General features: G+C 42.2%; 1 protein-coding gene across 2 annotated transcripts; it reads left to right on the top strand.

Annotated features, from left to right (window-relative positions):
* Positions 1–8660: 8660 nt before the first annotated feature.
* Positions 8661–24273, top strand: KHDRBS1 (KH RNA binding domain containing, signal transduction associated 1). 2 transcript variants are annotated; one of them, XM_077481989.1, is made up of 9 exons: positions 8661–8881; positions 15265–15395; positions 15813–15929; positions 17554–17700; positions 18058–18206; positions 18847–19042; positions 19985–20052; positions 20843–20901; positions 23666–24273. In XM_077481989.1, exons 1-9 carry the CDS (start codon positions 8788–8790, stop codon positions 23758–23760), a joined length of 1056 nt encoding a protein of 351 aa, XP_077338115.1. In that variant the 5' UTR covers positions 8661–8787; the 3' UTR covers positions 23761–24273. The 2 variants fall into 2 exon arrangements, with proteins under 2 accessions (XP_077338115.1, XP_077338114.1); XM_077481988.1 differs by having other exon boundaries at positions 8663–8881; positions 18055–18206.
* The last annotated feature ends 994 nt before the right edge of the window (positions 24274–25267 follow it).

Raw genomic sequence — 25267 nt, 5'->3', positions numbered from 1 at the left:
AGGTGATTGGTATGGCAGTGAGTCACAATCACCAATATTCCTGTGTGGCTTTCAATAAAGCACTGACAGCCGCTTCTCCTCCTCTCCCTTCTGTGGCTGCCAGCTGCTTTATCGAAAGCTATACAGGGAGACTGGTGCTTGTAACTCCGGCACCGATCATCCCCCGCTGCCCATCAGATGTCCCTAATCTCTGGGCTCTGTGCCCTCCTCCAGCTCCCTGCCTCCAGTGGCTCCCGAGGCCCTCCTGCAGCTCCCTGTGTCTTCATCAGGCTCCGTGTGTTTTACTCCAGCTCCCCACCACCTCCTACTGCGGCTCCTAGTGCTCTCCTGCAGCTTCCCATGTCTTCCCCCAGCTCCCCACCTTCTCCTACAGCTCCCTGTGTCCTCCTCTGGCTCCTGGGTCCAGTTCTGGTCCCTCTCTGTGCACCTCTGGTGACCCCCCTCGTCCTGGATCTGTCAGGATGGAGATTGGAGGAAGGAGACAGTAAATATGTTTCACCGACTGTCTATTGATAACTGAGTATAGTAAACTGTTTACAATGCCTTAGTTTGTGAATGGAGAAGAGTTTCTGTCTCCTTTCCATTCATCTTTAGTGCAGCTGAGGCTACTGAGAAAGAGACTGGGGAATCTCTGTCCTCAGTCCCTTTCCCTGTCTCAAAGGGAGATGTCGGGGGTCTGTTTAGACTCCTGATATTCCACCAAAATGTAATTGTAAAAATCATAAAGAAATTCAATAAAAATAAAAAAAAACACTGACCCCCACCCAAAAAAATAAATACAAAAATAAAGCATTGTAAAAAAAAAATAACAAAGGAAAAAAATGTAAAAATAATTAAATAAAAAAGAAATACATTTTAAAATACTGGCACTGACCACTTCTCTACTACCACCATCCACTGCCTTACTAATATGATCCACTACCAACCTCTTCCTCCCAAAAAAGAATTGTGAAAAAAAAAATGAAAGAAATTAAATAAAAAAAAAAAAAATACATACAGTTAAAAAAAAAAAAACTACTGACACCATCCATCCATAACCATCAGCAGCCCACCCCCAAAAGAAGCACTGTGAAAAAAATTATAAAAAAAAAGTAAAATTGTAAAAAATAAAATAATACAAATAAAAAAAACTACTGATGACATACATTCCTCTACTGACACTGTCCACCACCCTCACAAAATGTATATAAAAAATATATATATATATATACAAAAATAAAATTGTAAAAGATAATGAAAAATTAATAAACAAAAAAAAATGACACTGTCTATTGCTTTACTGCCCTACTGACACCATCCTATTACCGACTGCCATATACTCTGCACTCCTCTCCCTTAGCCGATCATTATATTAGTGTCACTAAAAACATATAAAGGCAGCGCTACAAAGCACAAAACAGTCCAATTACTCCAAGTGTGCTATCATATGTAGTGCAACACAGTCCAAATAATCTAAGTGTGCTGTCATACAGGAATGCAGGCATATATATAAAGTCAAAATTGAATTGCAAACATGCTATATCGGCCCCACAATAGTGCATGAAAGTCCAAACGGTGCTCAATTCACACGCTGAGATGCTATTGCTATTACCAACACCTCCACATGTGAAAAAATGGGGGATAAGCTGGACCCCATTTGAATCAGATTATGCCTGTTATCCAGTTAATTCTGGCAAGAAACAACAGAACTCTACATGAGCACTCTCTCTGGAGGATTTTCTTCCCAGATCCTGTTGCATCCTTATATAATCTTCAGGTTTACATTTTCAGGTATTGTTTATAAAGTAATCATCTGCCCATGCTCCCGGCACTGCAGTGGGCCCAGCTTCCTCATACAGCACCCTGAGGAGAGATGACACAAGTCTGGATTGCGCTTGGACAGGTCGAAAATCAAGGCAAAGCGGTTCAAATGAAGGTGGTCATCGTGGGATTTCCCGTCAGGGCTGGTGCAAGGATTTTTGACACCCTAGGCAAAACCTAATTTTGCCACCCCCCCATTGGCTCCACCCCTGACTCCACCCCTTTTTCCCCTGCCCATGTAAACCCCACCTTTTTAATGAAATGCCCATCAAATGCAGCCCACCAGCGCCCATCAAATGCAGCATACCAGCACCCATCAATGAATGTTTGCTTGCGTCCATTCATTCGGGAGTCAGGATACAGACACTGTCCTCCACCGCTGACAATATGTGCGAACGGAGCGGAGGCTGCCTGCTGATGCTGAGACTTGGTTGCTTGCTGCAGAGAGAAGAGAGTAGGAACACCAGTGACTAGGCGCCCTAGGCGGCTGCCTAGTTTGCCTAGTGGTAGCACCAGCCCTGCTTCCCGTCAGACACTGTGCATGAAAGCCACCAGTGTGATCACATCAATGGAAGTGTAATGGGGGACATCTTGGTACAGGCGGAAGTGATAAAGTTAAAGCTAATGAGCAATGTGATTTGCCATGAGGAAAAAAAATGTCCGGGAGCTTGACCAGTCCCAGTTCCCAGGTTAGTTCTGTCCCTTAGCAGAAGAAAGACTTCCAGCGACAAAAATGGTGGCTTAATTCTGAATTCACTGCTTTGGCTCTGAGGAAGAGGGTCCTCCCTTGAAACGCGTTAGCCGTTTGAGATGCTATCTGGTCCCCTCCAATATCTGGTCCAGGTTGCAGGTGTCTAGAGACACAGTTCAATTTGCTGGTGTACTGACAAGCCATTTTTTTAACACGTTTGTGAGTATGACTACTGCTGTTACAGTTTTTAATACATTTTAGCGTTGGTAATGCACAAGGTCGGTGCGCCCTCCTTTCCTCTTTTTATGTTTCAGTTCTAAGGATACCCATTGGTCTGAGGAGGGCAGCAAGACCACAGGCATTCCACCTTTTATCCAGAGGGTTGGCTGCACCACCTACCTATAGACTAAACCCCCAAGCACATTTGATTGTGTTGTGTCACCTTAGCTTACTACATTTCTAAGATAGCTCAAGGCAGGTGAGACTTTCACTCTCACAAGATTGTGTTGAGCATTCTGAAGCTATGGGCAGCCTTCTGCATCCTACAGGCCTTTCACCATCTTATGTAGGGAGCGTCAGTGCTCTTAGACTAGACAACACTATGGCGCTCTCCTACATAAAGAGATAAGGGGGGCTTGCAGTCTTTCTCTATTACAGCAAGTTGAGCCAATTATGTCTTGGGTTTTAGATTAATCTGGCTGACCTCTCAGCAGCTTATATCCCTGTAGTCCAGAATATTCTAGCAGACTTTCCAGAGTCCAATTGGGCAACAACGAATGATCTCTCTGTGGAAGTTTGCAGCTGGATTCTGTCCCTGGGAGTCAGCCCAAAAATAGATCTGTTTGCCTCCCTGTGCAACAAGCTTGAGAAGTATTATTCAAGGAGTCGGTATCTCCAGGTCTTTGGGACATATGCCCTGGAAATTCAGCGTGGCCTGTGCGTTTCCTCCAGTTCCAGTCATCCTTAGGTTTCTGTGAAGACTCAGCACAAGCAGATATGGAGGTAGTGGCAGTGATGCTATATTGGGCAAAAAAGCTGTGGTTCCCCTTGCTGGTATAGCTCAGCTACCGGGACCCAGAGCCCCTTCCTCTCAGGCCGGACCTTCTGTTGCAGGGTGCTATTCTACATTCAAGTCAAGAACAGTTGTGTCTGTGTCAGGGCTGGCTTAGCCCTTCCTCCTCTGGGCTGGCCGCTCAGCTGTCGGCTAATTGCCAGCTCTCTTCTCTTTCCACAGTTACCAGCTGTTCCCGATGATGCTCGTCTGACCTGCCTATTTAAAGCCTTCCAGCTCACTCTTTCCTTTGCCTTTGCGTTGGTCACATCAATAGGAACCATCTCCTGCTGTTTGTTCATGACTGGCTTGCTGACATCCCTCCTGCCTTCTATCCTGCTTGCAGTTGCTCTCCTTGGATCCCTGACGTCTGGACTGGCTGATTAACCGATCTGGTTTATGAACTTCTCTGGCTACTGGACTATGGCTATGCTGGACTACGGTTTTTTCTATTTACCTTTTTATTTTTATTAATAAACAAGTGTGATTTGATTGTACTTCTGTCTCTGTCTGTTTAATGGATCCTGACAGTCTGGTGGTCTGGAGGCCCTCGGCTGCTCCTCCAGAGCCATCTCAGCTCTCATGGAATACTAGGAGAGTGAGCATAAAGTTTATGGGAGAATCTGGTCAAAGTTTGTTGAGAGCTTGTCTGCAGCTGATGGGTCGTGTGATGATCCAGAAGTTCAAAATATTCTGGGTTTCCTCTAGTCTGATTCGGATCTGTCCCTATCTGTCAATTCCCTCAGAGTACAAATGTCAGCCTTATTGCTGCCATCTGGCAAACGGTTCAGAAATATTAGGGTGAGGACAACTTGTTTCAGGGAAAGTTCCTTCCCAAGAGCCATTAGGTGTATGAATTATGTCTTCCATAAAAATAAATAGATAGTAATGAAGATTGGGCATCTGCTGAGATAACTGCTCCTGTTTTTGGGGGGAATGGGGTGATATGGGGATTAGGTGTGTGTACATTGTTACTGTTGCATGTTTTTATTTATTCTTTTACATAATGTGAGTGTTTTATATGAAGAAATCTCATTGTGACTAGTCGTAATGACAATAAAGAAATTATTTTATCTGCCTTCACGGGTGTTACCTGGGCTAGGCATCCTCTTGTCCGACAATTCTTCCAGGGAGAAACTATGGTCAGACCTCAGAGAAAGCTAAGGTTTCCCAAATGGGACCTCTCTCTTGTCCGATTCCCTTTTGGAGTAGAGTATGTTAGGTCTGTCTCCGTTAAAGACCTCTCTATCAAATCCTCCTTGCTTGTGGCCATCGCATTTGTGTAAAGACCCTCGGAAATCTGAGCCATCGGTCATAAAGAACCTTTCTTAACGCTCTTCCCAGATTGAAGAAATTGTTCTGCCAACCTTTAGAGTGCCTGAGAGTACTAAAATGTGTCCTTTAAACGTGGGAGAGGTCACACTGTGGCTTAGTTGGTTAAAGCTCCTGTCTAGTAAACAGGGAATCGTGAGTTTGACTCTCTTTGGTTCAGTTTGAAGAGGCTAAAGGTTCTATGAATTGCTCAGAGAAGTTATATCTACAAGCTACAGCTTCCTTCAGTCTTTCATATCACCTGTAAACTCTTTTTGCCAGAAAGGACAAGGGGAAACATGCCTCATCTAGGACGATTGTGGCATGGGTGTCCTGGCAATCCGCCAGACTCACAGAGCTAAGGGCTTGGCTTCTCAGCTAACTTGTCCAGAAGTGTGTCTATGTCTCTGGCAGCTTTGCAGCTTGTGGCTCCTGATGTAATTTTTAAGGCGGCCTTGTGGTCCTCGATCAATACCTTTATGGTTTGTTATTGGGTAGAGCCTGCTTCTTTATCCTCCGTCAATTTTTGGTTTTAAAGTCCTCTCTGTTGACAGTACGAATTTAAGTGTTCAGGGTTTCCCACCCATGGTGTGAATGGCTAGTTATTTCCCATACGTTTGCTGCCATGGAGTCTGTCAGAAAAACTGAAAATGTCTATAAAATACTTACCATAATTTTCCTTTCCTGATGGACTCCATGGCAGCAGGAGTCCCCTCCCAGTGTCATGACTTATGGAATGTGGCCTCTAGCTCTGAGACAGAATTTATGGGGATAGATGGGATCCTATGGGATAGAAGACGGGGTTAACCCATACATATGCTGCCATGGAGTCTAACAAGAAAGAAAAATTATGGTAAGTGTTTGATAGGAAATTTTCCATTTTACTAAGCTCTGGAGCAACTGCACTTTCAAAATACACTTTCTTTTTCCATTTAGTAAATCAACCTCTACTGTGTATATATATCTGAAGGCTGTAGAAGACCCCTATTTTTAAATTTCACTTTTACACTGATGTGTAAGTGGATTATTTCAACACGCGATCACTGATCTGGACCTGGAGAATTAAATCATGCAGTGGACTTTAATAAATGTAACTCTAAAGTGCACTTTATTTTCATACATCAGGGGCCACAGAGCCATAGTAGTTACTATGTTGGTTATAGACCACCTTCAGGTGATGGACACTGGCATGCCCTAAATTAAAAAGTGCACTCTCTATATAACCCCTCCCACTGGTGGGAGTACCTCAGTTTTTTCATCAGTGTCTAAGGTGTTAGTCCTGTCAGCTTTACAAAAACAGCCTTTTTGAGCCAATACAGGATTTTTCCCCTAGTCCTCTTGACAGGGAACATAATTTTCTTGGTTGCCATATCTTCTACAAGACGAGTATCAGGGTTGGCTGCCCTTTCTTGTAAAGAGTCACATTTGATTATTTTTAAGGATAAGGTTGTATTGCGGCCTCATCCTAATTTCCTTCTGAAGGTAGTGTCAGGTTTTTTCACTTAAACCGGGATATTGTTCTGCCTTCATTTTTTTTTCAGAACCTCGTTCTCTGAAAGAAAGGTCAGTACATTCTATAGATGTGGTGAGAGCGGTCACGGTGTATTTAAAGGTGACCGCTCAGATTCATAAAGACTGATGTTTTTTGTTTGTGTTGCCTCACGGTCCTAGAAGAGGACAGGCAGCAACGGAAACTATGAATTCTAGGTGGATTTGTCAAGTGATTGTTCAAGCTTTTGGCTTAAAAAAAAAGAGAATTCCTCCTTATTCATTTTAAAGGTACTCCACCAGGGCCGTTTGTGCTTCTTGGGCAGTGCATCACCAAGCCTCCATGGCTCAGATCTGCAAGGCCACAACCTGGTCTTCAGTCCATACATTTACCAAAGTCTGTCAAGTAGATGCAAAAGATTGTGAGGATATCGACTTTGGGCGCAGTGTACTGCAGGCTGCAGTATGAGTCCTCTAGTCTCTTGGTGCCCTACTATTGTTGTGTCTCCCTCCCTTCAGTTGGCATTGGTACGGGACAGCCCACATAGTAATTACTATGGCTCTGTGTCCTGTGATGTATGAAAAGAAAACAGGATTTTTAAAAACAGCTTACCTGTAAAATCCTTTTCTAAGTACATCAGGGGACACAGAGGTCGCTCCTTTCTTTGGTATACACCTATATTGCTTTGCTACAAAACTGAGGTACTCCCACCAGTGAGAGGGGTTATATAGGGAGTGCACTTTTTAATTCAGGGCGTGTCCATCACCTGAAGGTGGCCTATAACCCACATAGTAACTACAATGGCTTTGTGTCCCTGATGTACTTCAAAGAAAAGGATTTTACAGGTAAGCTGTTTTTAAAAATCCTGTTTTTCTGTTGTCACCAATGCACTTTCAGTATATTGTTATGGGTAGTTTTTTTTACATAGGTCTTTTTTTTTTTTTTAACACTGCACTTTTAAAGAGATATACGTTTTTGTTAAATTATTGTTCAAATTATATGCCATCCACATTAGGTGTAGGTTATAGCAGAAAAGTTTTGTTGTGTATATACATTCATCAATTTCCACCATTTCTGCTAACGCTCACACTCCAAAGACGTGCTTGTATGCTACTTGGATCTTGTCTACATTGTTCCTAGTATGTGGATGTATGAATGCATACCTCCCAACTTTTTGAGATGGGAACAAGGGACATCTATCAGCAAAAGTATGCAGGCATAGGACATACCTCTTGCCATGCCCCCTTAAAGGAGAATTGTACTAAAAAACAAGATTGGTTAAACCCACAAGTGATTTTTTTTACCACTACTATTCCTTTATATTGGCTTTTGGAACTTGCAAATTCAACAATTTAGAAATCAGATGAAAGGTTTAGCGCAGGAAAACACCTTTTGATAGATAAAAAGCACTTTTATTGGCAATGCATACTAGCACAGTATGCTTGTCTTGCAGCTACATCTTGTACATTCACGTCAGTCCCTGCCTCCAGAGAACTTACACTCTAGTATCCCTACTTCACATTCACATAGCTCCCAACTGTCCCTGATTTTGAGGGACTGTCCCTGATTTGCAGGGACTAGTACTTCATATTCCCATTGCACCCCATTCCCATGTGACTGTGCCTGACCAAGGGGTCCTGCTCGGCTCTGAAACATTGCACTATCCTTGTTTTGTGATCATGCAATAGATCATCAGTTTGGACGCTAATTATTTCGTTCCATCTTGTGCTGGCAAATATCTTCACTGTGATTTGCAGGAACTGTCCCTGATTTGGAGCAATGTCCCTCTTTCCGGTCTGATCTATATAGTTGTGTATAAAATGCACTTTTAATGCTAGGATAATACCTATATATTCATTTGTGGATCCCTACTCCTTTCCCACCTAACAAAGAGGGAAAAGATAACAAAATGGATTCCAGGTTGTGTGTGGGTGGGAAAGGGACAATTTTCTATACACAACACAGATCGTCCTTTAGGCATTTTGGTACGGAGGTAAATTACATAGTTTACATCTTTTTTTCCCTAAGAGCTTCTTGTTCTATATGGAATACAAAGTCTTAGCACGTGGTACAACCCCCAGTCTCCATTGTGAATGGAGCCGGAAGTGTGCGCACTTCTTCCAGTGCAGTCACTAGAGACACTTTGTTCACAAAGATGTCTTTGGCGGGTTTCTCGGGACTGAAGCGAGAACATGCACGCTTCACACATAGAGGGCGCTCATAAAATGGCTCCTCAAAGCGAGACAGGAAAAGCCCAAAGTCTTTGTCTGAGCACAAGGCTCTCGCCAACTCGCCTCTGGGCGGGTCCCGACGTCACTTCCGCTGGGCGGGCTTTAGCCGTTTCTTTTTATCTAGGGAGTCGGATCCGTTTGGTCTGAGAACGAGTCGGTGAGAGCTGTAGGACGTACGTTAGAGGACAGAGAGGAACAAAAAATTACTTTCAACATGGAGTCTGAGACCAAGTATTTACCCGAGCTGATGGCGGAGAAGGACAGCCTGGACCCGTCCTTTACACACGCCATGAGCCTGCTCTCTAGCGGTGAGTATCTCGGGGAGCTGGGGAGAGGGTGTCGCTACGGGGCAGAAATATGTATCGGGAGTCTTAGTCGTCGTGTATAGGGGAGAGCAGAGCGGGGTTATTATTGGGTGCGGCTCGGGGTTTGTGAGTGTAAAAAAAAAAAAAAAAATGGCGCCTTCTATGGCGTGCATTGTGTGATGTGGGAATCCATGTGGAGGAGGGCGGCATTGTGTTCCCGGGGTCTGCTCTGCCCTATAGCGCCGCCATGTCTTACTCAATGAGGGAAGCAAACAAAGAAAGCGGCTCCTTATCACCCGCCTCGGGGCTCGCCGCATGGCTTACAGCACGCCTACGCTGCTCTATGGGCCTGAGACTATACAATCTACACAAAGCATACAATCCAGTCCGCACTACGTACTAAATAGTAGGACTAGAAGATTGGATAGTGTAGGGTCATTTTAGATCTCATCGGCGTGTTACATGCCAGTCAGATCCGCTACCAATTAAAGGCTGCTTTCCCACCGCGAAAACCGATTCCAGACCCCTTTCCTGTGCATTTCTGCATGTGCGTTTTCGTGTGTTCCTGTGCGTTTCGTGCGCTTTTGCTTCCCTGCTTTTTTTCTCACTATACTTGGGTCTTTTTGCACTTTTCGTTCAATTTTTACTGCGTTCCAGTGCTGGGAAAATGCAGCATGTTCTACTGTTTTTACTAGATTTGATTGCTGTGGGGCAAAAAATAAAATAAAATTATATATACTTTTTTTTTTTTTTTTTTTTTTTATGCACTGGACTGCATGTGGTGTGATCTAAGCTAAATGCTAATGATGTGTTTTCCAGCTTTATTTTTTTCCCCTCCTATACTAGGGCCTGGTGCAATTTAGTGTGTTCCAGTGCAGGAAAAATGCAGCACCCCCCCCCCCTTTTTTTTTTTTTTAATGCAGTAATAAAACACACTGGACTCCATGCAGTGTGAACTGGTCCTAGAATGGATTTCTTGATCCGAAGTGGAGCAGTAATCTCCTGATCTGTTCGGCATGCATGTTTTTGGAGCATTCCAGTGTCTGATGCATTCCCACCCCCCATTATTTTTTTTCACTGTACTGGGGTTCTGTGTGGTTTTTGATGCCCTTTGCTGTGTTCCAGTGCAGGAAAAATGCAGTATGTTCTACTGTGGTCTGTGGGGTTTTTTTTGTAACGGACTGCACTGGTGTGAACTATGCCTTTGGAGACCATTTAACCTACTTTCCATGTGTGTTTTTTTTTTTTTTTTTTTTTTTTTTTTTTTAATGGGGGTGAGGCGGGGGTGAATGAACTGACTCTTGAGACCTCATTCACACCACACATGCATAAGAACTAATAGGGGGATCAGGTTTGCCTTGCATAAACTTATTTGGAGATAGGCATATTAATGTACATCTTTGCAAGGGCACAAAACGGTTGGTTATTGTCCTGTTAACACTATAGCACTGGTCAGATATATAGCATAAATTCTCTGCACTGGCACATAAAAACCCTAATTCTTCTCCCTGTTCACACCACAATGTTGCTGTCGGATGAGTTTTTTTTTTTTTTCTCTCCACGCTTAAAACATTTTATATTTCTGAGCGAAAAAATCTCAATGTGATATAAGTGTTGTGTGAACAGGGCATATAGGGAATTATTGTTTTCTTTATACCCTTGCAGAAAAACTCATGTCTCGGCACATGGTGTTGATGAGGCCTGAATGGGGGGGGGGGGGGGAATTGCCTGATTCTCCCATCCACACATCAGTGTCGATGTGGATATTGCTCCCACCAAGTTATTGTGTTCTGATGGTGGGAAGACTTCCCTGTTTATCAGAGTACACTGATCAGCCCTGGCCGTGGAACAGATGCCCATCTGTGGATCAAGATTCAGTCCCCGATTTTCGATCAATATATGGCCGGCTTAATGCTTGTTGGCCAACAAATCGCGGGACTCTTGGGACCCAAAATAATTTTTGGTCAACAGGTGTCCTGGGATTCTGTAACGTGATTTGGGTGCCATTCAGAGTAATGGATCGCAGGGGCATCCCCACAATTTGCTGCGATTCCACCCACAACATGTTGCCATAGTGTAAAAAATATATATATCTTTTTTTTTTTTTGCTTTGCCAAGTGTATAGCAGCTGCAACACATGTTTTGTTCACAATTTTTCACTTCTAGTGTGTATATAGAGAATATATTCCTTCCACTAATGATCCTGCCAGTTCCACTCTTCCTGGTCTTGCATGACACCATGAAGTCCCTGTTCTGGATCTATGTAACTGTACCGTATCTACGGCAGAGCAGCGTTGTCCCTCTAAGCTGCTCACTTCTGATTTGAGACATAGCCTGGCAGGGCTGATAACATTGCTTGTGATTTCAGTACATTATAGACACGGTTTGCCCAAACAGATGGTTAGGTGGTGGTGGGGGGTGGTTATATTCCAAGGACCCCTATAAAATAAAATGTGTAGACCTATATATGGTCATGTGCATGTTGTCATGGTTTGTACTCCACAAGACTCCTTTTGTTCTGTGTGGAAAGCTGGTCTGTCCTCAATCTCCCTCTCATAGCAGCTGTTCTGTCTTTGTATTGGAACGTTTTTCTTTCCCTAGTTTGATGCCTACTTTATTGATCTAACCACACGTGGGTGTTTTTTTTTTTTTTTTTAGAGCGGTTTCTGAATGCAGGTTTCAAAAATGTAGTTTATCTTTTGGATATGACTGGTTTTTAAGATTTGCGGCAAGCATGTTTGTGGTTTCCATACAGCATGTTATTTTTATGGTGTTTTATCACTTTGATAGCAGTGTTACTTCTCATCCGTGATCGATGTGAAGCAGTTGGTGCCTGGTTTCAGAAACAGGATAGACAAGGATTCTTTTTTTCAGTGTGGCAGGAACACTGGGAGAATTTTTTTTTTTTTTTTTTTTTTTTTCAGTGAGGTGAAGTTGATTCAAGAGAACACACAACCTTTTTTAATTTTGTTCCATGACAAATACAGTGACGTTAACTTCTTGACGTCCGCGCTATAACCAAATGATTACCTTGCTGTCATGTTGACTCGGAGCATGTATGCAAATAATGACTTCTCAAATGGGTACTTGGTCCACTCCTGTATGAGAGCCAGGCAATTAGAATTTTCAGACGAAAGTCGTTACCTGTGTTTCTGTAATGAAGTTTAGTGATTGGTGGGGGTGAGAATTATAAATGGACTACAAATGCATTGACATAATTACCCTTTTCTATTGCAAAGTTCTACTTTGCTTATCCTTACAACTGTAATATATGGTCTGTTGATTCCAGGTGTGCTGGGGGCTTTCATTTGGCAGGAGTTAGTGATGTGTGGTGGTATAGATTAAAGGGTTTTGACACAACAGTTCCTACTGGTCCTCTGTGTGCACTGTTCTTTTCCTGCAGTAGTTTCGCATCTACCTACAAGTCAGAAGCTTTAAAGGATAAGTTCACCTGTTAGAACGGGTCAACATTTTTGGGACCATTGCCATTTATACAGCAATCGGTGCTATACAAATGCACTGATTCCAGTGTAAATGACACTGGCAGTGAAAGGGGTTAACCATTGGTTTGTCAAAAATAACAAAATATTGGTGCTTAAAAGGGAAGTAAACCCTTCCAAACAACTTGGACCTATAGGTAAGCCTAGATTAAGGCTTACCTGTAGGTCCAAGAAATATCTCCTAAACCTATATGGTTTAGGAGATATTTGGCCGAAAATGGGCACCGCTGTCTACGGCGCATGCGCCGTAGACAGCGGCGCGCATGCGCACTAAATGCGGCAAGTCCAAGAATGGATTTGCCAAATTTGTCGACTCCCGTGCGCATGCGCGGGAGTGACGTCATCGCGGCCTCGCCGTATGACAGCGGCGGAGCTGCGAGGCGCGACTCCCGTGCGCATGCGCGGGAGTGACGTCATCGCGGCTTCGCCGCTGTCATTGGTCGGAGCTGCGAGACGCCACCAGCAAGATGGACGCGGCGGACTACAGGGATCAGCGGCGACTTCGCTGGCTCCTGTGTCAGGTAAGTGAAACATAATGAGCTACTATGCGATGCATAGTAGTCCATTATGCTTTACCTTTGCAGGGAAAAAAAGAGGAAGTAAACCCATCAGGGTTTACTTCCTCTTTAAAACTCATATTTTTGGTGTGTGATTTGCAATTATCTGTGAACATTGGGGGAACACATTTGCTCATGTGTGCTTTTTTTTGCCTGGCTAATATTGCCGTTTAACCTCCCTGGCGGTACGATTATTTCGGATTTTAGGTGCTAAAAGCAGTACCATTATTTTGCATGAAAATTTGGCGTTTTATATTGTAGTCCTGCAATTCTTAGGAATAACTCTCTTAAATCTGTCCAAACCAGAGTCTAGCAGACATCCCGGGTATGATAAAGTTTGAAAAATTAAATCATAAATTATAATATAATAAATATAAATAATTGTACCAAATAATAATATAACAATAATAAAAATTATTCAATAATGTAATCAAATCAAAAACACTGAAATTTGCTCAGTTGCAGAATTGTCACTGTCATTACTTTTCAGTATTTGATGACGGATCTCCCCACAAATTGCTATCGCTCAATTCTGCGAGTGATTCTAATTTATTATCGCTGTTTTCTAGCTGGTCTAAAATCATTTTTGATGTACAGTGACAGTTTTGGTTGCTATGGGCAATCTCCAGTTTCCAGGCATAAAGAACAGTTTTTATTACCGTATATACTCGAGTATAGGCCGACCCGAATATAAGCCGAGGCCCCCAATTTACCCCCAAAAAAACTGGCAAACTTATTGACTCGTGTATAAGCCGAGGGTGAGACATGCCCGTCCATCCCTGTGTGTGTGTCCGTCCATCCCTGTGTGTCCGTCCATCCCTGTGTGTCCGTCCATCCCTGTGTGTCCGTCCATCCCTGTGTGTCCGTCCATCCATCCCTGTGTGTGTGTGTCTCCATCCATCCATCCATCCATCCATCCCTGTGTGTGTGTGTGTCTCCATCCATCCATCCATCCATCCCTGTGTGTGTGTGTCTCCATCCATCCATCCATCCATCCCTGTGTGTGTCTCCATCCATGTGTGTGTGTGTGTGTGTGTGTCCAGCCTACCTTTGTCCCGAGCCTCCGTCCCGTGCCTTGCCTCCTTGCCTCCGTCCCGTGCCGTGCCTTGCCTCCTTGCATCCGTCCCGTGTCGTGCCTTGCCTTGCCCCCGTCCCGTCCCGTGCCGTGCCGTCCCGTGCCCTCTTCGTCGGCGGCCATTGTAAAGTTCAAAAGCTGCGCCGCCGCCTTCGCCTGTGATAGGCGGAACACTGAATTTCCCAGCAGCCTGTGTTCCGCCTATCACAGACGTCGTATCATCCTCGTCCGTAGTACGAGGATGATACGATGTCCGTGATAGGCGGAACACAGGCTGCTGGGAAATTCAGTGTTCCGCCTATCACAGGCGAAGGCGGAGCCGGAGGCGCGGCTTTTGAATAGAATGGCCGCTGTCTGTCTGCTCGACACGCTGATCGAGCGGGCAGACAGCGATGACTCGAGTATAAGCCGAGGGGGGCACTTTCAGCCTCAAAAAAGAGGCTGAAAATCTCGGCTTATACTCGAGTATATACGGTATATAAAACTGCATGCAGGACACTGGGCAGACCACTAGGGACAACGGGGATGTGAAATATTTACATACAGCAATGTAATCTGTAAGATTACATTATACTGTATGTTTACTGTTTGTTTCACTTTTTGAATTTGGCGCCGATCTCCGTGCCCGTGCGTCACAACGCTCGCAGGGCACGGAGATCGGCGATGTAATGCATCGAGCGAGACACGGCTCGCTCGTACAGCGGGGAGACAACGCTGGATCCGAGGGAGAAGGTAAGTAAACCTCCTCCTGGATCCAGCGATGCAGTCCCGAGTCTGACTCGGGGATACCGCTCTTGGTATAAAAAATCCACCCCGAGTCAGACTCGGGAATACCGTCAGGGGGGTTAAGTACGATTTTTCTCTTGTTCTTCATATATGGCTCTGAGAATACCTGAACACTGATTGCAGCTGATTGGCTGCAGTCTGTTTGACTTATCTGCCTGGCCCTTTCTCAGTTTGAACTAGATAGTGTTGACAGGACTACCCATGGCTTAAATTTATGCCCATGCACAGGAATGATCCAAAATTCAAGCTGTTTATTACCAGCTAAAGTGTACTACATGGTCTGTCTGAAACGGTAAACTTGGCAGTCTATAGGAGCCAAAAATTATATGCTCAAGCTTGTTGGCATCTACCAGACTAAGCAGTTACTCATGGAAGACAAGAGATTATATGTAGACCTTTTACAAATTGTGGTTTTATGATGCTGAGACCTGCATTTTAACAATGGTTCACTTTACATTTTTAATGTAGAAATTGAAAGGCTGAAGAAGGGAGGTGATGTGAAGGGAAAGGAAGATGGAGACCCTTACCTAGACTTGTTCTCCCATAAGAACATGAAGCTGAAGGAGCGTGTTTTGATTCCAGTTAAATTGTATCCCAAGGTAAGTGTTGCTTTGTGTTACCCTCGCATTCTTTTTTTTTTTTTTTTTTTTTTTTTTTTTTTTTTTTTCAGGTTCCAGAAGATTGGATGTTTATCATCTTTATAGGCAACACAGGGCTGGGGAAATAAAATTGATGTGAAATCGAGTTGAGAGGTTAAATCTATTAAAATTTTCAGCAAATATAATTCCCCCCCACCCCACCGAGACCGGCGCTGGTCCTGAGGAGTTGCAGGCAGGAGTTTAGGCGGCAGCATAATAGTTTGGATTAATTCCTTTTTAGTTATTTATATTGCTTTTTGTATTCCCCCCCCGCCCTGCTTTGCCAAGGAGTTCAGTCTAATTTTCATACACTTGTAAATGTAGATTGCAAAAATATAAAGTAGAAAAATATTGCATTAATTTGTATTTTCTCCATAGTTTAATTTTGTTGGAAAGATCCTGGGACCACAAGGAAACACAATCAAGAGGCTGCAAGAGGAGACTGGAGCTAAAATTTCAGTGCTGGGGAAAGGATCAATGAGGGACAAAGCAAAGGTAAGACGTGTACTTGGAAGTATGAGCATTTTGGTGGAGCGAGGATAGTGTTGCGTTTTGTGGTTGGGGTTTTTTTTTTTTTTTTTAACTAGTAATGGTGGCGATCTGTGACATTATGGCGGGCACCTTTGACATTTTGGGACCATTCTCATTTATACAGCGATCAGTGCTATAAAAATGCACTGATTACTGTGTAAATGACACTGGCATGGAATGGGTTAACCACCAGGGGGCAATCAGTTAATTTTGTCCTAGGGAGTGATTCTAACTGAGGGGCGGGGGGTGGGCTTCAACTCGCCGATCACTTCTCCCGATGACTGAGCAGTTATCTGTCATGTCACAAGGCAGAACAGGGACATGCCTTCCTTGACATCGAGTTCACTGGTTCCATTGGCACACTCTACGCGGTGTGCACCTGCTAGTCCTGCCAATTAAAGGGGCTATACAGGTTTGCCCATCGCTACCATTGTGCCGATGTGTATCAGCGGTCAGCAAATGGTTAAAGTGAATCGGCACTCCCATTAGGATAACGTTCTTTAAAGGCTTCAACAAAACGTCTCGGAGCTGTAAGTGTTGCTCTTGTACCAGCTAATGCCCATGTCTGTTAAAGGTTTTTAAAAGAAAAGGCAACCTTGCCAACTCGAGTAACGGGTGTATCGACTCGCCTGATCCAGGGTGTGGAGTCTCCTTGAACAGAATGGCAAAATTAGGAAGAGGTGTGAAAGGGAACACCCTAAAAGATGCAATTTTTATTTATTTTTTCTATTTGACACTGCACTACTTTGTTAATTTTTATGACTGCACAATTATCAATTTGTCCTTTTTTCACACATAGAGCTTTGTTTTGGTGGTATTTGATCACCCCTGGAGATATATAATCTCCAAATTTTATATATACATACCAAAATGATTTCTGCTGCATATTTTTGCCAAGGGAAATTTTATTTTATACTAGGAATGGCAGTGGTCAGCGACTTCTATCAGGACTGCGATAGTACAGTGGGCAACCCTGACACTGGGAACTTATTAACTGACATCACTGGTGACACAAGTGCTAATATATGCTGCCACTGGCTGAGGAGGAATTGACCTCTAGGGACAATCAAAGGGTTAAATTGATATAGGCCATGCTGATTAAAAAAAAAAAATCAAACATGTCATAACTGCTGTGTCCCTGAAGAGATGAGGCTTTCATGCACATTGCTGGCTCGAGGTGGGGCTCAAGTAAGTATTGGGATGGCTGGAGAGAGCTGCACACTTTATTTTTTATTTTTTTTTTCCCCTAATTTTACACATTGATTTAAAAAAAAAAAAACTTGGCACACAGTTAAAGTGGTTCTAAAACAATGCGTGTGTGTGGTGAGCTAACTTTAAGGAATGTAACAGCGTTTTATTAACTTGTGGAATGGCTTGTGCTGTAACTGACGCACCAACTTGGAGCTGGATCACTTATCTGATATACAGCACTTCTAAGTGAGATGATTAGGCACCAACTTATTTTTTCCCATGTGCCTGAGTGCTACCAGCTTTATTTAACAGTGGTATTGGCACAGTAAGTCAGTTTGGAAGGCATATTGTCTGGACTGTTAACTAATGTCTTGATATTCTAAATGTTCTGCTTTAGGAGGAAGAACTCCGGAAAGGAGGTGATCCAAAATACAGCCACTTGAACATGGATCTGCATGTTTTCATTGAAGTTTTTGGCCCACCTTGTGAGGCATATACCCGGATGGCACATGCCATGGAGGAGGTCAAGAAGTTTTTAGTTCCAGTATGTATTTATTTTTTGTTGGTTTATTCTTTCATTGGTGCAGATTGTAAATGGCATGTGGAGCAGTTGTATGTCAAGTTGTAGTTTTAGAGTCCGATTTTATAAAATTTCTATAATGTTCTATAAATCACTGTGGAACAGAAGTCCTCTTATAGGGAGTCCTTTTCTGTTGTCTTTAGCCTCTCTTGGCTGAAATGGCAGATCTCTAGATTTTGAGATTTGGTGCTGTGGGTTCAGCAGAGTACTCTTTGCTTGCTTTTAACTCCAGTGAAACGTAGGTCAGAAGTATTGCCTTAATGTGTTTGTTGTCGTGCTAATTAATAAATCTCGCTCTGTGCCTTTTTATTTTTTAAGCAGGATATGATGGATGACATTTGTCAAGAGCAATTTTTGGAGTTGTCCTACCTGAATGGAGCTCCTCCAGAACAAGCTCGTGGTGGTGGGAGAGGAGGACCTTCCCGTGGCAGAGGTGGTCCACCCCCTTCTGCTTCAGCTCCACCAGCAAGGTAGCAATCATGTTTTCTTTAAATATTTTTTTATGTGAAGTGGTCATTTTCAGCTTGGTGTCCAGTGTTTAATTTCGTTGACTAAAACGGCATTTTAGCCAGGACTAAAACGCCATTTTAGTCATAAGACTAAAACTAACTTGAAATTTGTTGCCAAAATTAACACTGTTGGTGTCTTGTATGGAAAGATGAACCTGAAATTTTACATGTTGTTGGAAATAACTAGTTCTCGCTTTATTTTTCAAATTGAGTATAGGCACTTCTACATGTTATGGTCGGTAAAAATGTTTCTTTTAGGCTTTCTTGGCAATTAATGCTGCAAGTATATCTTAAATGTTTTACATGTTCAAATTTGGTTGCTAGTGTTACTTTTCCTTTATTTGATTGTAATATACTAAGCAGTAGATTTCTCTGAACTCCTGGAATATGCATATAAAGTATTAAGGCTGTTACTGTATGTTTAGCCTTGTCCACAAGGAAGGGATATGGAGCTAGGAATATAATTTGCCAGCTTATGAGTAACATCTCTTCACAGTTATCTTGTATTTGAAGCTGAACTATTGCAAATTATTTTTCCTAGTGTGGTTAATTGTCCACTTGTATTACGGAACGGTAATTTATTTATTTTTTATTTATACAGAGGCAGAGCTGGTCCTCTGCGATCTCTTGTTCCTAGGGGAGCGCCTGGGCGTGGCGCTATAACTCGTGGTGGAAGTGTAACCCGAAGTGTGGCTCCCACACCTGCAAGCAGAGGTGCACCTTCTGGAAGAGCTCGTGGTGGATCTCTTCAGAGGATTACTTTACCACCTCCAGCCCCGGAACCCTATGATGACTATGTAAGTAGTGTGTGTGTGTGTGTGTGTGTGTGTGTGTGTGTTTTCATGAAAAAAATTGAAACCCAGAATGTGATCATCTTTGCTTCACCTTGTGAGTGTTTTTTTTGCTTCTACTCCTTTCACTTTCAGATTGCCTAAGCAGCAGCTCCAGTCATATCTGTTTTTAGTGAGTCAGCAGCTACAAAACCTGTAGCTGCTGACTTATTTTAATGAACGCACAGCCCCTGTCCCAGGTTCCAGCCATGTGCTCATCTAAACTGTTTGTTCCATCTGTCTTCTGTCCCCAGCGCTGACGCAAACTGTGGGTACCCAGATTTGACGGCTTGCAGCCTCGGTCGGGTGCTCCTTTTACGAGCCATGCTACAGGTTCTGAATAGTCCCCATTAGTCTTGAGACCTGTGACATGTTCTAGAAGACTGCTGGTGTGGGGGAGGAATTGCATGGTGTCCCTGACAACCTCTCCCCCCACCAGTGCTTCTGGCTACTCCTCTTGTTTTGCCACCATAGGAAACTGCTTCCTATCATGGCACACCTGCCCGACCCTGAGCCACGCTACCTGTGTGCATAGACAGACCGCATGGCTCTGCTTTAGCCTGTGGCAGCAGGAGCCAATGGCTTCTATTGCTCTCAGCCAAGCCAGTGATAACAGGGAGGAGACAGCTGCTACATATGAGCACAGCACTGGATTGAGTGAGGGCTTGAATATGTATTTGGGGGGGGGGGGGGGGTGTTAATGGGTTTAAATTGTTTAGGCTGTAGAACCACTTCAAACAATTGGACTACAAAGAACTTTGGGTGTGCTCATTTGGCCTAACTTAGCATGCATAGGACAAGTAATTTTAAAGTAAGGAGTTGTGTGGGGTTTTTTTTTTCTTTTCTCCATCACATCGCACAGGGCACATAATCTTTTTGGTTTTGTCTTATGAAACATTTTCTTTTCAGGGTTATGAAGACACCTATGGGGAACAAAGCTATGAAGGTTATGAGGGTTATTACAACCCGAGCCAGGGGTATGTATAATTTTTTTACATCTAAGACAGTATTGAACCCAAAAAACCTTTTTTTTTTTTTTTTTTTTTATTTATGCAGTTTAACAAGCCGAAGATGTGGTGATTGAATAAGACTTCTCTTTTAAGGATCTATTTTGACTTGGTCATCTGGCCAGCAAGCCTTCTATTTAACAGGACAAGCCACCCTGCATATGTAGCCATTAGAGGGTTCAGGCAAACCACTTACCTCTGACAGGGTGCTTGCAATGATTGGGTTTTATGCAATTCCTTCAGCCCAATAGAACAAAAAAATTATTGCGCATAAACGTGAGCTGGCATTTGACTTAAATTTGTTAGTGTATCTAAATCTGCTAGTGCAGCTAACACTGCAGACTAACAGGGAGTAGGCTCCTAAGGCTGGCAAGATCACTAAATGAAAAAGTGAAGAAAAAATTGTGCATCTGATTGGTAAGCTGCAATATATGTAACACTTTTGGGTTACCCTAACTATGTTGTAGTTGTGTAATGTAAGCAAATTGGGTCCTGTGGCGCATTTAGTATGAGATTATATCCTCTGGAAATCATCCCCTTTTTTACCTTCATCATAATCATTTGCACAATAGTATGGTCAGTCAGTAAAAGTGGTGTAATCCTAGATTGCATTTGCAGGGCATGTTAATTGCAGATATTCCCTACGTGGGATGCCATATTCTGCTTGGATGTCCGTAAATGATTTAAGAACCTGTCCTCTATACAAGTGCATCATATGTAGTTGTGTAATTAAGCTAACTTCTTTAATTTTCTGCTGCAGAGAAACAGAGTATTATGATTATGCGCATGGTGAGAGCCTAGAATCATATGACGGCTATGGTAAGTGTTCGACTTGAATAAAAGCCAGTTCAGTTAGGTGTGTGTGTGTGTTCCATAATGCAGTACCCGAGGAGAGATTTATAAGCGGCAATGTGTTTAGTTTGTGCAAATGGTGACTTTAGGAAATTGGTTGCATTCCTGACTTTTTGGAAGGCCACTAACATTGTTTAACATTAGCAGCAGGGTGTGCAGATGTCTTAACACATCAGTTACCCTGTACTGCTGTCAGTTTTTCATTTTTATTATGTCTTGTAGTTCTTATTGGCAGTTTAATGGGGTTTTCTGTTTTTAGAGCGCGTGTATTTTATATATTATACATGCACATCTAGGCTGCTTTAAATATATGCAGCCTGCTTTGCAGTTCCACGTAATTGTCCTTTTTACTGAGGGGTGTAATATGGTTAGTCACATTGTGTAAATGTAGAGAATATTTTTAGTTTAAATGTAAAATGTGTATGATGAATATTCATCAATACATGGGATTTACCATATGCAATTACCAGAATACAGAATTTGTATAGGGCCACATCCACTTTCAGTTAGCGCAGCACTTTACAATCAAACTTTTTTATTTATTTTTCCACTGGAAACCTATTCTGTAATATGGCAGCCACTGACTGATTTTAGTGTGCAATAACTGGCATAGCACACAGCAATTAAAGTCTGAACTTTTTTTTATTTTTTTCTGCAGGTTTTGTTTTGGGTTAGTGACTTGGACCCCTTTCACACTGCCTCGGTGGTAAAGCGGCACAATTTTTAGCGGCACTTTGCTTTTTAACCCTGCTAGCGGGCGAAAGGCGTTAAATTCATCCGCAAACTGCAGTTGCCTTTTGTTGGCGGTATGACAGCCCTGCCCTATTGATTTCAATGTGGTGAACTCGCCACTCTAAAGAAGCTGCTGGCAGGACTTTTTCTGACACCCTGCCAGTGCAATGCTCCAGTGTGAAAGCCCTTGGGCTTCTACACTGGAATGAATAGAACAGCTGTTTCAGGGTGGTTTGCAGGTGCTATTTTTAACGCTAGAGCGCCTGCAAAAAAACGCCCCAGTGTGAAAGGGTTCTTGGGCTTAGCATGACTCTTGGGCAGATTACATGTATTAAAAGCATTATTTTTCCCAGGGTTTTTTTTTTTTTTTTTTTTTTTTTTCCCCCTTCAACAATTCATTAGCTTTTAAAGAATGTTTACTGTTAACATTTGACACATTTGCCTGCTTTTCACACCCGGAGCAGGGATCCATATTTTGTAGTGCATTGTTTATAACTAAAAGCCTATACATAGTAGAGCTGCACGATTAAGAGTAGGCGATTCTTTCATATAAACAAGTGGAGAGATTATCTGCTCACTCAGCTGTCAAAAGAAAACATCTCAGGCAATCTGCCAAGTGTAGAACTTGAAACCTTGTAACTAACCTTACTTGGATCAAAGGGAAAGAACTTCTAGTGTAAACAATCTGGGCAGTCTGCCAAGCTTCTAACCACTTCAGCCGGGACCATTTTGCTGGTCAAAGACCAGACCACTCCCGTGGCTCCCAAACAAAATTGGCGTCTTCCCCCCCCCCCCCCACAAATAGAGCTTTCTTTTGGTGGTATTTGATCACCTCTGCGGTTTTTATTTTTTGCGCTATAAACAAAAATGGTGACAATTTTGGAAAAAACGCGTTTTTTTTCTCCTAAATATCCCCCCCCTCCAAAAAAAATATATATATATATATATATATATATATATATATATATATTTATATATTCCCTCAGTTTAAGCCAATACGTATTCTACATATTTTTGGTACAAAAAAAACGCAGTAAGCGATTGGTTTGTGCAAAAGTTAGTTTACAAAATAGGGGATTGTTTTATGTGGTTTTTTTTTTTTTTTTTTTTGACTGCAACATTATTGCGGACATTTGACACATTTTTGGGACCATTGTCATTTATGCAGCAATCACTGCTATATAAATGCAGTGATTCCTGTGTAAATGGCAGTGAAGGGGTTAACCAGTGGGTGGCAGTGTAGGGGTTAAGTGTTCCTAGGGGTGTATTACTAACTGATGGGCTGGGCTTTCATTTAGTGAACACTGATCTCTGCTCCAATCACATGGAGCAGAGATCAACGTCACTAGTTGCTAGGCAGAATGGGGACATGCTGTTTACAATGGCATTTTTCCATTCGGCCACCCTGTGAGACGATCGTGGGTATGCCCGCGGTGATCCAGTCCACGGGACCCGCAACCAGACTCACGGGGGGGGGGGGTCCAGACTGGCACGTGAGTGCGGCGTGATGGCAGGGCGGCAGTAAAGATTAGATGTACCTGTATGCCAATATGCCTGCCCGTGCCATTCTGCTGACGTACATCGGCGTGCGCCGGTCGGGAACCGGTTAAAGTCTAAATCTATTTCTGACACTTTTCTTATTGATTTTAACTTATTTTTGCTAGAAAATTACTTGGGATATCTTTTTTTTTTTTTTTTTTTTTTTTTTTTTTTTTTTAAATTTTAGAGACCCTAGGGAATATGGCAATTGCTGCAATGTTTTATTTCACTGTATTTGCCCAGCAGTCTTTTAAATGCAATTTTTTGGGAAAAAATACACTTCAATAAACAGTAAAGTTAGCACAACTTTTATTTTATTTTTTGTGAAAGATATGCCGCGAGAATCGTGATTCTCATTTTAAGATGAATCGTGCAGCTCGAATACATAGGTGTTACAAAATGTGTGGGTTTTTATTTATTTTTTTTTTATTTTATGTCTGAACAAATTTTGTTGTTGTAGGGCAAGACAACTGGAATGGGTCCCGGCCATCCCTGAAGGTTCCTCCTGCTGCTAAAGGCAGTAGCTACAGAGATCATCCATACAGACGCTTCTAAGACTGCTACTCTTCCAAACAATTATTACTGATATGTTGTGTCCCAGGACTTCTGTTCCTTAACCCACAACACAAGTAAATTCTCTGTACTCTGTGACTCCTTTCCCTCCTCCCCTTTTGATCCCTTAACCCATCCCAAAATCCTCCTTATAGGATCGATCTTTAAAATAGGAGGAAAATAAAAACTATCCACCTGTGAATATTTAGAACCATTTTACGTTCATTGTTTAAAAATAAACAAAAACCCTTAAAAACATAAATGCTTTTCATGCAAAAAAGAGCAAGTAAAATAGTATTTTAAGTGACTTTTGTTACAAACTGAGGATTTCTAACAAAACGTTCGTTCAATGTTAGCTGTAGATTCTGTCCTGAAGCAAGCTGCATTTCAATATTCCATTTTTTTTATTATGAGTTAGCGCAATTAGCTGTAATATTGTATGCTGTTTAAAAACCCAAGCTTTGACTTTGTAATTAAAATCCGCTTTGTTTTATGTTATTAAACCTTATGGACAAATCCTTTTGTTAATGTTGTCTTAATTCACCTGTGCTCAAATAGGATTATAAAAATGTGAATAAAAGTCAGTTGATCATGGCACTTTTCATAAACCAGCAAACTGCACACATTTGCATCCTAAGCAGTTTCTAATACATAGTATTGAGGATTATTTATACGCCCAAGGAGATACACATTTGATCTTGCGCATCCATTACAGTGGTGCGTGTGACCAGGTGGTCTGCTGTATATAGAGTTCAGTGCAGGCCTGTTTTTCCCATTGCACTTGCTGAATACAGCTGAGAGCAAATGTGTAGGCCCTGAAAGTCTTAATGTGAATCTTTCAAACTGAAACCTTGTAATGCTCACAGGTTCTTCAAAAACCATAAAAATAAAACTACATCGATTATGTAAAATATTTTGACCAAAAGGCCTTAAATGTGTTTAAGCTTTTAATGCAGTTTCTTTTTACCTTTAGCTGATATATGTACAATACGTTTCTGTAGAAGAGTTTAGTGTTGCTGGTCTACATTAAACTGTGGTAACTGCATACATCTATGGGTTATATTAAGGTTGTGTTATTTTTCTATTAAATCTAATTTATGTAAAGTCAGTGGCATGTGCTATAGACCAGGTTTACCAAGCCTTCCCAAATGGAAAACCAAAGCTAAAAGGTCTTAAGGGGGTTCAGCAGTCATTCTTAGCAATATCCCCCCCCCCTTTTTTTTTTTTTTTTTTTTTTTCTTACAGATTTAAAATCTATAAACCATTTACTGGTGACTCACTTAACAATTTATCAGTAAAATACCTTTATGTATTTTACATGTAGGCAAAATGCACACTAAATATTATGCGCTCATAGCGAGTAGCTGACTTCAGAGTGTACCTTTTTTTTAAACTTTGTCACTAAAGTCTTTCATATCTTAGTATTTTTTGAATAGCAAAAAAATGTTTAATCAACCAGTGACTAGTCCATTTGTTTAATAAAACTTCCCTTTTGCTGCATACTGCACTG

The sequence above is a fragment of the Lithobates pipiens genome, unplaced genomic scaffold, assembly GCF_037356315.1.
Source record: "Lithobates pipiens isolate NorthernLeopardFrog02 unplaced genomic scaffold, aLitPip1_a1.2 Scaffold_16, whole genome shotgun sequence".
NCBI classification, from domain to species: Eukaryota; Metazoa; Chordata; class Amphibia; order Anura; family Ranidae; genus Lithobates; species Lithobates pipiens.
The sequence above is the reverse complement of the archived record's forward strand: the minus strand, read 5'-3'. Positions and strand labels throughout refer to the sequence as shown.

Excerpts from the sequence above, each read along its gene's own strand:
- KHDRBS1 (XM_077481988.1), top strand. The coding sequence starts at position 8,788 with ATGGAGTCTGAGACCAAGTATTTACCCGAGCTGATGGCGGAGAAGGAC. Across the intron at positions 8,882-15,264 it reads CATGAGCCTGCTCTCTAGCG|AAATTGAAAGGCTGAAGAAG; the intron begins GTGAGTATCTCG and ends TTTTTAATGTAG. Across the intron at positions 19,043-19,984 it reads CGGAACCCTATGATGACTAT|GGTTATGAAGACACCTATGG; the intron begins GTAAGTAGTGTG and ends TTTTCTTTTCAG.